Source organism: Uloborus diversus, chromosome 5 (genome assembly GCF_026930045.1).
Source record: "Uloborus diversus isolate 005 chromosome 5, Udiv.v.3.1, whole genome shotgun sequence".
Taxonomy (NCBI): domain Eukaryota; kingdom Metazoa; phylum Arthropoda; class Arachnida; order Araneae; family Uloboridae; genus Uloborus; species Uloborus diversus.
Window position 1 is genome coordinate 43,970,087 of NC_072735.1, and position 13,112 is coordinate 43,983,198.

Consider the following 13,112-nt stretch of genomic DNA (forward strand, 5'->3'; position numbering starts at 1 on the left):
GTCAAAAATTAGCAACCATAAAATAATCGCAACAGTCATTTACTCTCATTTTCGAAGACGTTCTAAATTCTACACAATCAAGTATGAGGTAAAGCAATTACTGTTATGTATCGCTTTATATTAAGTTCTTGGTAGTACTTTCAAAATAAAGTCTATGTTTTTTTTTGTTTTCTTTTGTGCTAAATTTATGGGTACATTCAGTTAAGGTAACTTTGCACTGCTATTATATTTTGGAGAATATTTGTTTTCAAGAGAAACAGTGAAAGACCCGATGCAGCATATTTTACATCAGTTAGGTTACATCATCATTTGAGGCAGTGAGAAGCAAAGGGACGCAAGGAAACAGTTGTTGTTGTTGTTGTCTTGCGCCAGCTTGGCTGGCAATTTGGGGTGCGCTGCTTCAATTTTCCAACTGTACCGTAATTTGATGTGAAGCCCGACTTCTACAGTACACACAGGCCATAAGAACCCGTTTATAGGGTAGGCAACCATTCACACAACAACACATTTACACAAAGAAAGGACAAGGACATTAGAAAGAAAGTACGTCCATGCCCAAGCCGGGATTCAAACCCGGACCTTCCTGTCACAGGCAGACTTCTTTGACCACTAGACAAGGCAGGCGCAAGGGAGCATTCGCAAATTTTTAATAGAACACGTTTAAAGATAATGTTTTAAGTAGCTTTTAATTGATTTTTTTTTCTAAATTATGCTGTACAGCAGCATCTACCAGGCATACTAGTACTATCTCTCGTCCCAAGACATCGGAGAGCTTCCCCTACTATTTTTACTGGTTAACGCCAATTTTTTAATTTGGTCACTCACATCCCTTCGCTTTTCACAGCATCATTTATGCTTTTTGTTTTGGGAAACACGTTCGTAGAACTGAATATTGAAAAGGTTGTCAATAGATAATTTTTCTATTAATTAAGATAATTAAGTTGTTTAAAATTATCGTCCTTACATTGTAATATTCTATGAAATGTAATTACTTATAGAAATCTTGTGATGCCATAAAGCTAAAATTTGAGGTTTTTTTTTTTTTTTTTTTTTTTTTTTTTTTTTTTTTTTTTTTTAAATATTCAGCGTCATTTTCGCGTTTTAGTTTGTACTATTTTTATTAATATAATTCGTTTTAAACCATGCTTCGCATTTGTTTTAAAAATAAACTCGGCAAGTTGCAGAACAACATTAAACCAGGTTAATCTTTCATTTAAAATGGTTTTTACAATTATTTCTTAGTTTTCGTAACATTGCACGCTTTTGATATTTTCGTCAATTGTATGCAAATATATGTTGTTGTTGTTGTCATGTGCCAGCTAGGCAGGCAATTTGAGCTGTGCTGCTTCACTCTTCCAACTGTACCGTAATTCAGTCCAACTTCCACAGTGCACATTTGTCATTGAAACCCATTCATAGGGTAGGCAATCATTCACAGCAGAGCAACACATTCACACGAAGAAAGGACAAGGACAGAAGAGAGAAAGTCCATGCCCGAGCCGGAACTCGATCCCGGGGCCTCTTCGTCGCAGTCAGACTTCTTTGATCACTAGACAAGGTGGGCAGCATGCAAATAGATGCTATAACATATTAGAATATGAATAGGGAAGATAAAAATACCAGACACCGTTGATCAAAGTTATGCTTAATGGCTATCCATCCATCCACTATAATATTAAAATCTGTTCGCGTCTGTCTGTCTGTCTGTTTGTCTGAAGATCTATCTTCTCGAGAACCGCTGCAAATCGGGAGTCAAACGAGATACCGATCAATTCGAAATTTCCCAAAGAAAACAATAGGACCAATCTCGTAATTGTGCGACTTTAATTAGCGGAGATATTAATTAAAACGTTAATTAACCTAAAGTTATTCGAAAATTTTATTTCTTTCCTGTTACCATTTTGAATTTGCGTGAGCAAGTAAAATTCTAATAATTGCTTTAAAAGAGATTTTTTTGGCTGCTGTCCAAATCTTAAAACAACGTTTCAATCTAGAATTTCATTTTAAATTAGTTTAAAATTGGTTGCTCTATTCGGATATAGCCTTTATTTTATCGTCTGTCCTTTTTTTATTTTTTACATTCAACGTTCTTAACTCCTTTCAACATATGAAAGTTGTTTCTTTAGTTATGTTTATTGATTGTAGTGTGAGTTTATCATTCACCGGCCTCATATTTTGGTACATTTAGGATGTGCAACTAATTATGTCTATTTTGTTGGACTTTTTCCCGTCACATCTGTGAGTTTTCGAATTGTAATAACTCTTTTTTTCTTTCCTGTTTCTATTTTTGAAATATAGTTTGTATTGTTAAAAGAACATGTTAAATTAAGATTGTTTGGATTTCTTTAAGTGAAACAGAGTTGAACAAAAATATTGTTTTTAAGGATTTTAACTAAAGCTTAATTCGAATCTGATGACTTGGTATTAAATTAATGCTGATTGGTATTTATTAAGTCTTGGTGCTTTAGTTTCACGTAAGCAACCAAAAAGTGTGTGTCATTTTATGTAAAAAGCTGATCGTAATTGTACATACAAATGTTTCAGGTATAGTATATCAGATTTAATTCAGTTTAAAGTGAGCACAGATTATAATTGATAATGCATATATTTTCATCTTTTGTGCTAATTGAAAATACTCATAACTTGCATTATTGATAACTATGATTAACGTTAAAGAGATTTTTGCCAAAAATATGCTCTACTGGTGTTTTGCAAACCTTGCACTACGCGTATTTATTTACTCCTTAGCGCTTTAGAAACTGATGTCAGAGTAATACAAAAACATCAATTGAACATCTCTTTCATTTTTTAAGTAGCCCGTGCAACGCCGGGCACGCAGCTAGTAACTATTATAATAGACTAGCTGTACCCGACGCGCGTTGCTACGCCAACAAAAAAATACATCATTATACTGATTTTCATGACAATCGGTTGAACGGGGCAGAAGTTGCTACTCAGCAGTGCCACCTGGTGACGAGTGGCTTCAATGAGCATATTATGCACCTTCTCCGTGGAAAAATACATATATATAGCAATTTTCATAATAATCGGTCCAGGTATCAAGTGAAGCCGTGACTATACTCAAATTTTGAACTCACGCAGTTTGCAAGATCAATCAATCGCTAAAAATATCAAATAGAAAAGGTTTTAAATCCCCACGTTGCATGAAAAGTCATTAAACAATCAAGAAAGAATTTATTTGTTCAAACTCAAGAAAAATGGCAACAGCTAACTTCTTATCAATGAGATCTTTCACGCGAATTAATTTCTGCAGCCGATAATTTTTTCGTATTTATCCAATGGATTGTGACTTAGATTGGAATAAAAAAGGAACTATCGATCGGATTTTTTTCGAACTGGTCTATAAACATTCCCAGTACCAAAAATAACAAACGGTGAAAGTTTCAGCCAAATCTGCCGGGTAGTTTTTGAGTTTATGGATGACATACTGACAAACATTCATTTATCTATATATAGATTGTAAAACAACATTCCATTGATTCGGAATATGTTGATTACTAATTTTGGATAAATGAAGCTCGATTTCAAGAATATATCCTGATTGAAAAAGCAAGCGTATTTACTGTCATCAAACGATTTCCTTATTTATTGAAAGACATTTGACTTATTTAAACTATAAATAACTTGTTTGTAAGTACGTATGTTTGTATTTCATCGAGCCTTTTAAGTACTCTAAAAGAAAAATAAATGTACAGTTTCTAGTACTTGAATTAAAATATATTTTAATTCAGTGCTATATACAGGTTGGGGAATGTGGAGCAAAATAAAATGATGAAATATTTACTTTAATTTTAGCAACAATTATCTGTAGTAACATATGTAGTCTATTCCAGTCAGGAAAAGTTATCTCTGAACTTAAAGTTTGTGATAATACATGCATCTTTCGAAAATTAATACTCATATTGTAATGTTTTGTTGCAAGACAAAATTTATTAATGTTATTTAAAAATAATGTAGCCCATGTTATTAACGTTTTAAAAATTATTGGGACACACTAATATTCGAAGCAGTATTTATTTATTTAACATTAAGCTCTTTTTTTCCATTGTTTTGTACCCTTAGTTAAGTGCATGAGGGGTAAAGTGTGATTTGTTTTTACTTTCTTAAGGTAAGATTCGCCTAGACGCGTAGTCAAAATTTCGTGCGTAAAAAACTTTGCACATACAAAACTTCGTACGCGTATTACTTTTCGCATCCAAAATAAAACTTCTTAAAATTATTTTTTTTTAGTTTAATGTGAAAAATATCTTTGAATTACATGTATGTATATTTTTGAACTTTACGGTTTCGATTTAAAAAATAGTACAATGGTAAATTAAATGTTTAGGAAATTCAATGAATCATGCTTGAAAGTTGAAATGAGAAGGAAGATAAAGCATAAGTTTTATTTGGTTTCATTTAATTATCATTTATTATTTATTTTTTTTATGAATATGTACATCATAGAACAATTTTTCCGCACAGGTAGGATTTAAAAATTTGAAAAAAAAAAAAAAAAAAATTCGATCCACCCTAGTGTAGATGTTTATCTATTTCTCGCTCGAATGGAAAGGCATGCGAACCATGGGGGACACCGAGGAAACCAAGGTTGAGGGAAGAAGGAGGGTTCGCTTCTGAATTTTACTGAAAAATTTTGAGAAACTAGGTTTAAAATAGGATTAGGTACAAATGATATTAAAAAAAGAAAAAAAGAAAGAAATAGAAAATTTTCAATCATCAAACATTTTTCGATTATTTATCAGTAGAACATTTAATTATTATTATAAAACCAATAACTTTTTACATTCTTTTTTCATTTTTGGAAGAATTATCATTTAAGGGGGTCCGGGACACAAAAATCGTCAAATTTTGCAATTTTTTTTATCATGTAAAAAATTACTCCGTGTTTTTCTGCTTAAGAGGAGGTTTGAATCTTGTTTCTATCTTAAATAGAACGAAAGATATAATTATTTTTGTTTCATTCACCTAACTAATGTGTACTTAACTTTAAAACTTTAAACGCGTTTTTCTCTATGATGCAATTTTTCCCGATTTCTTGCATTCAAACTCTTATAAGTCAGGAACCGATAAAGATAAAGTAATGAAACTTGGAGCATATCTTTTTCAAACAGTTTACTTTGTATTTTATTCGACGAATTTGAAAAAAACGTTTACTGCAAATATTAGGATTTTTTTTAAAAAAAGTATCTTTGAATTTTCCGAAATTTTTCTTCAAATATTTTTTATTTCTTATTGAATCAATATTTTTAAAATCGCCGAATAGAAATTAAAGCTTAGATATTTGTGCGTAATTTATTGAAAAAAAATTGAAAATTGTTTAAGAATATTTTGAGTTATAGCAATTTAAAGCAACCCCATTTTTTATAAAAAAAACTAATTAAATTTAAATAAAAATTTTTCTTTTTTTCATATTTATGTTATGATTTTGCTTATTAAATGAATGGTGAATCAGTGCAAAAAATTTCAAAACTCTAAAGTATATAATAAAAAAATTTTCAAAATGTGTCCCGGACCCCCTTAATATTAATTTTATCTTCAAATTTATATGAATTTATTATTTCATTTACATGCAACTTCAATTCATTTGCACAATTTACTTGCCGTCGTTTAATTCATTATGAAAACTTAGTTGTTTATATAGTGTCTGCCTAATGTGTTCCTAAAAATTATTGAACAATAACAACCCCCTCCTTTTAAAAAAAAAAGAGATATTTTTACTTTTTTTCTAAGTTTATATGATATGTTCATAGACGTTTATTGTGAGATGAATACGCTAAGTTCTGAATAGGTGAAGTTTTAGATACGCGAAGTTACGGATCGGCGAAGTTTTGTGCAGGCGGAGTGTTGTACATGCGAATTTTTGTCCGCGTGACGTTTTAAACAAGCGAATTTTTGACCGCGCAAAATATTGTCCAGGCGAAGTTTTGATCGCTTGAAGTTATGGACCGGCGAAGTTTTCGCCGGCAAAGATTTGGCTGCGAAGATTTGACCCCAAACCATCTGAACTATTTCATCTTGTCCCACATTTCTTTTCTTATGTATGGGACTGAAATAATATAAGTACGATCATTTGTAATGTTTATTTTATGCAAAGCTTTTGACTATATCGTCGCCTCAGAGCAACGGTAAGACATCCAATCCCAGGAATAACACTAAGATATCTTACTGGTGCTCTGAGGCGACGATAAATATATTTGAATTATATGAAATCATTGATGCACTGATCTTTTAAACGAACTTGTTCTAACTACCTGAAGTAATAGAAGATAAAGTTTGTTTACGGCAATTTTATGAATGTTTTACTTTTATTATTATTATTATTATTGTATTTAGGAAGTAGCTATACAAATAGTTTGCATTTAACACTAGAAAGACTGCGTTTTCCGTATACCTAGAAAGACTAGCAGCGGTCATTTTGACCTCCACACTTTATATAGATTGGAACTTTTATCTTTTCGGGATTTTTAATCATAGAAAAGTTTTGTTTCAATATGACAGAAATTGATTTAACATTTTAATCATAATAAAGTCTGCAAATCAGTCTCAGGCGGTTTTTTTTTTTTTTTTTTTTTAATAAATTTTATGTGCGATCAAGTGAAATACTCATGCTTTACATAATTGGTATTGATAAAGAGTAAATTTGTATAAAAAATAGGAACTTTTCCTATCATGTAATACCTAGCAAGTATTTTCAACCATGCATGTGTTTGTTTTCAAAATTACCTAAATACCGCAATCTATCGTACATTACTATAGCTATTGTCCTTAGAAATACTCATCGTTATCACTTTACTTTCCTTGCATAAGAGCCATTAAGAGTTTTTTTTTTTTTTGGCAATCAGAACAAATGTTCTTAGATTTATTTCTGTATTTTTTCATTTGACACTGTTTTAATCTTTTTCTTGAGATAGAAATTTTTTTATGCATGTATGTAGCAAAATTGATCAGTGGAGGTGACTTGGGGAAAAAGGAGAGTTCTGTTTTTGAATTTTTCTCTTTTTTTCGGCATCGGACTCTTTTCTCTTTTTATTTTACTGGTTTTAGTATCTTGTTCATCAATTTTTATTAGCGAGGTTTCTTCTGATTCTGAATTTTTTCTGCAACTCTAGGTTCCAAAAAATGTTTGTAACAATCTGATGAAATTAGGATATTTTCATCGCTAGGATATATTCCTCTTCAGATAAGTCAGACTGTTCATCCAAACCAGAATATGTTTTAGATAATCTGCAACAGTTTCAGGAATTCATACACCGATAAGCTTGTCAATGAATCCTATATTCAAGTGCTACTGCTAAAAATGTTTGTGTGAATATGAAGTGACTGAACAATTTAATATCACCGAAGGGGAAAAAGCCATTGTTTCAAGCAAATCACTTGTTTTGGTGCACAAAGAATTCCAGCACAAATTTTTAAAATCCACTTATGCATATTTATTTCTTTTAAGACCCAAAATAATTTCACGTATCCCGTCACATGCCTTTCAAATTTACCTTTATCAACATTTCTCCCTGTGCAGATAGCAGAAAAATGAAACCATGCGACCAGCAGGTGTTTAGAATTTTCCTAACAGTTCAAAGAATTAAACCTGACCAGCAGGTGCTACTCAAGCCCAAAAAAACGTTACGCACCCTGACAACTAACTATAGTCCATAGTACACATATCTGATAAGAGAAAAAAGAAAAAACAGATGCATAAAGAAAGGTTTATTCAGCAGTCAAAATGACCGTAGTCGGTCTTTTTAGGTATAAGCATTTATTGCGACTATAAAAATAGGCCTAAAGAAATAAAATTTACTGTTATAAGATCTTAATAAATAGTTAGGAAAAGTCAATGAAGGAAAAAGAGTTTGAAAATTAAACGCAGCAAATATGAGCATTTGAAAACCGTTAGCGGTCAAAAATGACCGCTTCCGTTTTTTACGTGTTAAAAAGGCTAGCAGAGAATAGAAAAATAATGAATATTTATGAAAATTAAAAAGTAAAACTTTGAAATATATTCTTATAAATGTTGCATAGATATACTCAAAACGAAAATTAAAGGCAACAATGCGTCTAAACTTTTAGATGCACATACAAGTTACTTTTTCTTTATCATTTCTTTATGAATAAAGCTCTTAAGTTAACATTTAGTTTTTGGTTTCAATTCGTGACTGAAAAGCAATGGGACATTTGCTTCATCTAAAATGTTAAAAGAAAATAAACTCTTAACATTTTCAAAATATTTTTTTTCTTGCATAAAACTCAGAAAAGTCTAAATTGTCCAACGTACACTTTCAATACTTCTACAGCACAGTTTAAGTGTTAGTAAAAATTGTTAGAAGATCAATTAATGCAGTTGGAGTTGCAATAACGGAATTTATATCTTTTTTTTTTCTGTTTATGCATTTCAATTGCATTGAAAAATTCAGAATCTCAACCAGCAAATAATTTATTTACCTGAAAACACGAACTTGCTAAAAATGTAATAACACGTTACATATTCGATCCTCGAACGAATGAAGTAACCACTAGTAACCAATAATACACCTTTTGACCCTTTAATCATTTATAAAATGAAATAAAACTTACCGTAATCACTTATTTCTAATGACCCGTCTTGAAGAGAGGACATGTAGCTATGCCTGCGCTGTAGAAAGAAAACAAAATATCAGAATATTAAGGATTTCGTTAGATATTATAGTGCATAATGTTATACCCAGTTCAAAAGTACAGTCAACTTTCAATAACTCCAAGTCCCAAAGGACCGGCTAAAACGTTCGAGTTATTGGTAGTTCGAGTTATGGGAAGTTTCCACGCTAGTCTCAAAAGTTCGAGACCTAATGAAAACTTTGAGATAAAGGAACGTTCGAATTATACCTAAGTTTCGAGTTGCCGAGACTTGGCAGGTTTGTTTTATCAAAAACGACACAACGTAAATTTCGAATATGCCTAAAAATGATTTGTAGAAATTTTACATTTGAACAATGATAAAACTTGCAATATTTAATAGATAAAATATATCATTACGGTGGTAGAAAGTTTTGCATTATTACACGTATGCAAATATTTCCTGCTACTTATAATATGTCCGCATGAGCGTGAACCACAGATGATCATTTAAAACCAGGTGTTTAGACTTGATTATCACACAACAGCAATGAGTTCTGACTCAAATTAAGTGAAGTCCTATTAAATGTGAAAATAACAAATGAGTTGATTAGAGAACTACTGTTCGACCAACTAGATCCCCCTCCCCCTACGAATTGAATGGAAATATGAAATTCGTGATTAATAAATTTTCCTGTAAGCATATTAAAGAAAAACATCTTATTATTATTGTTTTTTTTTTCTGAAACACTTTTCAAGATAAAAGTTTAGGTAAAAAAAAGTAAGTTCCAGGAACTAAGACGAACCTGTCAAAAAATGTTAACAAGTAGGTATCTTTCAATTCCTTAAAATTTAGTAAGCGTAAGTGAAAATGTTCTTAAAAATATACTCACAATATCATCGCATCTCATTTGTTGAGGCATATCATATAAGTGTTCATTTTGTCTGTTACTGTGATGGTGTAGACTTCTGCATCCATCTCTTGTCATCCCAACATCATCCCGGTGCAAACCTGGAACTCTGCTCGTTGCATAGGGTGCAGGGAAATAAACAGATTCACGGTTTTGATCATACGTCTTTTCTAAATCAGTCATGGCCAAGGCATCGCTTTTACCATCTTCGTTTATTCGTACACCTGTAAGTATAAATGTACCCTTTAGCCAAAAAATTAACAAACTAATTCATGAAAATAAGTTTAAAAGTACTGTGTGGTATTAGGGTACGTGGTTATGCGAATACCATCATTACATTAGCGATGATTCATGTTGTATTGAAAATTGAACTTCCGCACGAAAATAGTCCATTTTATTGTTATTCGACGATTTAAAAAATATCACTAGACTAGCATGCTAAACTAGATGAATCTACCCGTTAGAGTGATACATTAAGGATTAGATACGTATATGTGCCTAATCGTTGTGATTTGCTACAACAAAGTTTATACTTTATGAGAATTAGTTACATGCTAAAAATTGCCTATTAAAATACGTATCGTCCATAACAACATAATTTTCCTTTATCACTGTAACGCATTTTATGCAACATCAAGATAGCACGTAACAGTTGTTTTTAAACTGGAGGTTCAAATAAATAAACCCCAAAAAAAATATAATAACATTTAAAAAATAGTAAAAACAGAACATAAGAAGTACCATTAATAATAACTAGGTAGTATTTGCAAGCATAATATTGTCAAAACACATAGGATAGAAAACCACTCTAAAAACTCAAAACAGATGACACATCAAGGCCGTAGAAGTTGCAAAGCCATTATTAAAGCTTTCAGCTCAATTTGGCTCTCTCTCTTTTTTTTTCTCTTTTTTTATTGTATTTCATTTTGTACTTGCTATACGACAACAACAACAACAGATGACGCCATCATTAATTGGCTAAAACTCAAATGATATTCAACAATAGAAGCAATTTTAATTGTAATACACACAATGGGGACTGAAATTCAAATGATCTTTAAACTCTATCTCGAGTAAGTTATATTTAAAAATACGATGCCGTAAATTCATTTTATACAAGAAGTTCTGTCTAGAACTGGACGAGCCTACTTTCCCGTATACCCATACTACTTTCTAGTACCTGATCAATATTCTCAAAAATAGCTAAAATCGCAAATTTTTCAAACATATTTTTAAAAAACTTTAATAAGCTGATTTCTAGGAATAAAATATTCCTCACTCATCTAAAAAAATTAAATGCGTAAAAAAAAAAAAAAAAGTATCACCAACTTTTAAACAAAGCAGCTAGTACACTTTTTTCCATTAAAAAAATCTTTAACAGCTTTCAAAACGAAAAAATAACAATTAAAATTAATAAGCTCATTAAAATAAATACATCATATCAAAAAAAATCGTTTCTTTTTCCCCTGTTGCCAAAAACAATTTTTTAAATGAATTAATGCACTTACCAAAATAAATAAAAACAATAAAATGTCAACTTAAAGAAATAATTTTCATTGTCGAAAAAAAAAAATCGTCTGCGCATATCTTAATGTAGAAACATAAATGACTTCGAGTTTATTCGCCGAAAACTGAATATCTAAATTAAAACTTTAGCGTAAAAATAAAAACAAGTCAAATCAATAATAATTATTTCACAATCAAAACCATAGCTGCGGAGTCGGAGTCGGAGTCAATCTCATTTTGGGGTAAAGGAGTCGGAGTCGAATATCTAAGAATCGGAGTCAGTCATTTGTCCTCCGTGTATAAATTTTTGCCAAAGCTACGAAGTCTGAGTCGAAGTCGGGGAGTCGGAGTCCGATTAATTATCGGTCAGAGGAGTCGGAGTCGGAGTCAAGTGCCCCTAAATTCTCGGAGTCGAAGTCTGTAGTTTGGCGTCAAGAGATTTTTCCAACAAAATTTGTTTGAAAAAAATCCGTCTTCAAGTACGGAATCTACATTGACTTTCAGTTTCCCCGTAGGCGCTAATGTTAAGGGATTTGAACTGTTCAAAATTGAACGAAAATTGTTCAAATCAAAAAGATATTTTATATACAAGTTTTTCATCAAAAGCTTTTTCCTACAAAGTTTGTTTGAAGCAAATTCGCCTCACAGTTCGGAATTGCCTTGAATTTCCCCGTAGGCGCTAATGTTACGTTTTTTTGAACTGTTCAAAATTGAACAAAAAACAGTTCAAATCAAAAAGTGAAATATGGGATTGAGGTGTCCTCAACGAGATCTTTCGAACAAAAAAAAAGGTTTGTTCGAATCGGACTATTCATTCAAAAGTTATTAGGGGGGGAACAGACAGACAGACAGACCGACAGACCGACGGACCGACAGACATTTTTCCCCATCTCAATACCCTACTTTCCAATTTTTAATTTTTCAATATTTATTTAATTATTTTATTTATTTTTGACTTTTTTTTGTTTTCTGCGATATTTTTAAAATGCATTAAGCCTTCTTTCATGCTTTTTTCTTCTTTTTCTGACTTTTATTGGGAAAGTAGGCTAAAAAAGGAATTTACGATGTAAATTTGCACATGTAAGTTATAACTTCAAGTAAGAGACAGTTATTGCAAATAGCTTTTTACAAACTTTCCTCAAATGCATGTATACACTGCCGTAAGCAGGTAAAAGACAGTAAATGCAAATTTTGACTTTTTTTTTTTTTTTTTTTTGCATTTTTGTTATATTTTGTCCATTAGATTTGTTGTGAAAGCTTGTTTGTTATCTAGTTTCCGTTGGAAAAAAGGCGCAAAAAGTCATTTAATTCTACCCTATTCCTGTGTTCATATTGTAAGGACTGAATCCAAAATGCGTTTCTTCAAATATCATCCAAAATTCATTTCTGCAGACACAGACGTTTATTTGTCCACAATAGTACAAATCTAAGTACGACAATGCCAATGAATTGTTTTCATTAGAAAATAGTCCGGGAAATCCTTTCAAAACGAAGCCATAAAACATATTTCTAATAATTGTTAAAGTTATTTTTAATGCAAAATACTAGTGATTTTGGTTGCTGGAATCACTTTTTGAATTCTTAATTCTAAGTTAAATTAAACTCCAAAGCTAGAAACATTGACTCCTGACATCAACAAATTCAGTTTCATAGTCAATGTTCATTCCCCACATTACAACTTCTGGGAATTGATAGGCATTTAAATTGAACTGTACGTTCTCCAATTGCTTTAAGCGCAACAGAATACTGCAAAATATCTGAAGAAACTCCTTTTCTCCAAAATGCAGGAAATAAATTTTCACATTATTTGAATATTTCTGAAGGAAAGTATTTCCTTTTCTGGATATTTGACACAAATATTAAACTTTGCTTTAAAAAGACGTGTTCAGCACAGATTCTTTCACCATTTGATACTGTTTATTCCTAAAATATTACATTACTATATGTAGTATAAATTGCATTGGTATATTGTTACTATTTTCTGTTTGAACGATTGCGAAACATGAAACATCAAGTTATTGCTGAAGGTTTCTTTTCTATACGTTGCAGATTATTTTATCATTTAAAACAGTTTTGAATGTATAGAAC

The 13,112-nt window shown here is 31.3% G+C and overlaps 1 protein-coding gene across 1 annotated transcript in view; it reads right to left on the reverse strand.

The window, feature by feature from the left end:
• The window catches only part of LOC129222891 (uncharacterized), a 201,676-nt gene that overhangs the window by 18,940 nt on the left and 169,624 nt on the right, over positions 1 to 13,112 (reverse strand). The window contains 2 exon segments of the mRNA XM_054857455.1: positions 8,590 to 8,647; positions 9,501 to 9,742. Of these exon segments, the coding sequence (XP_054713430.1) occupies positions 8,590 to 8,647; positions 9,501 to 9,742 (300 nt within the window).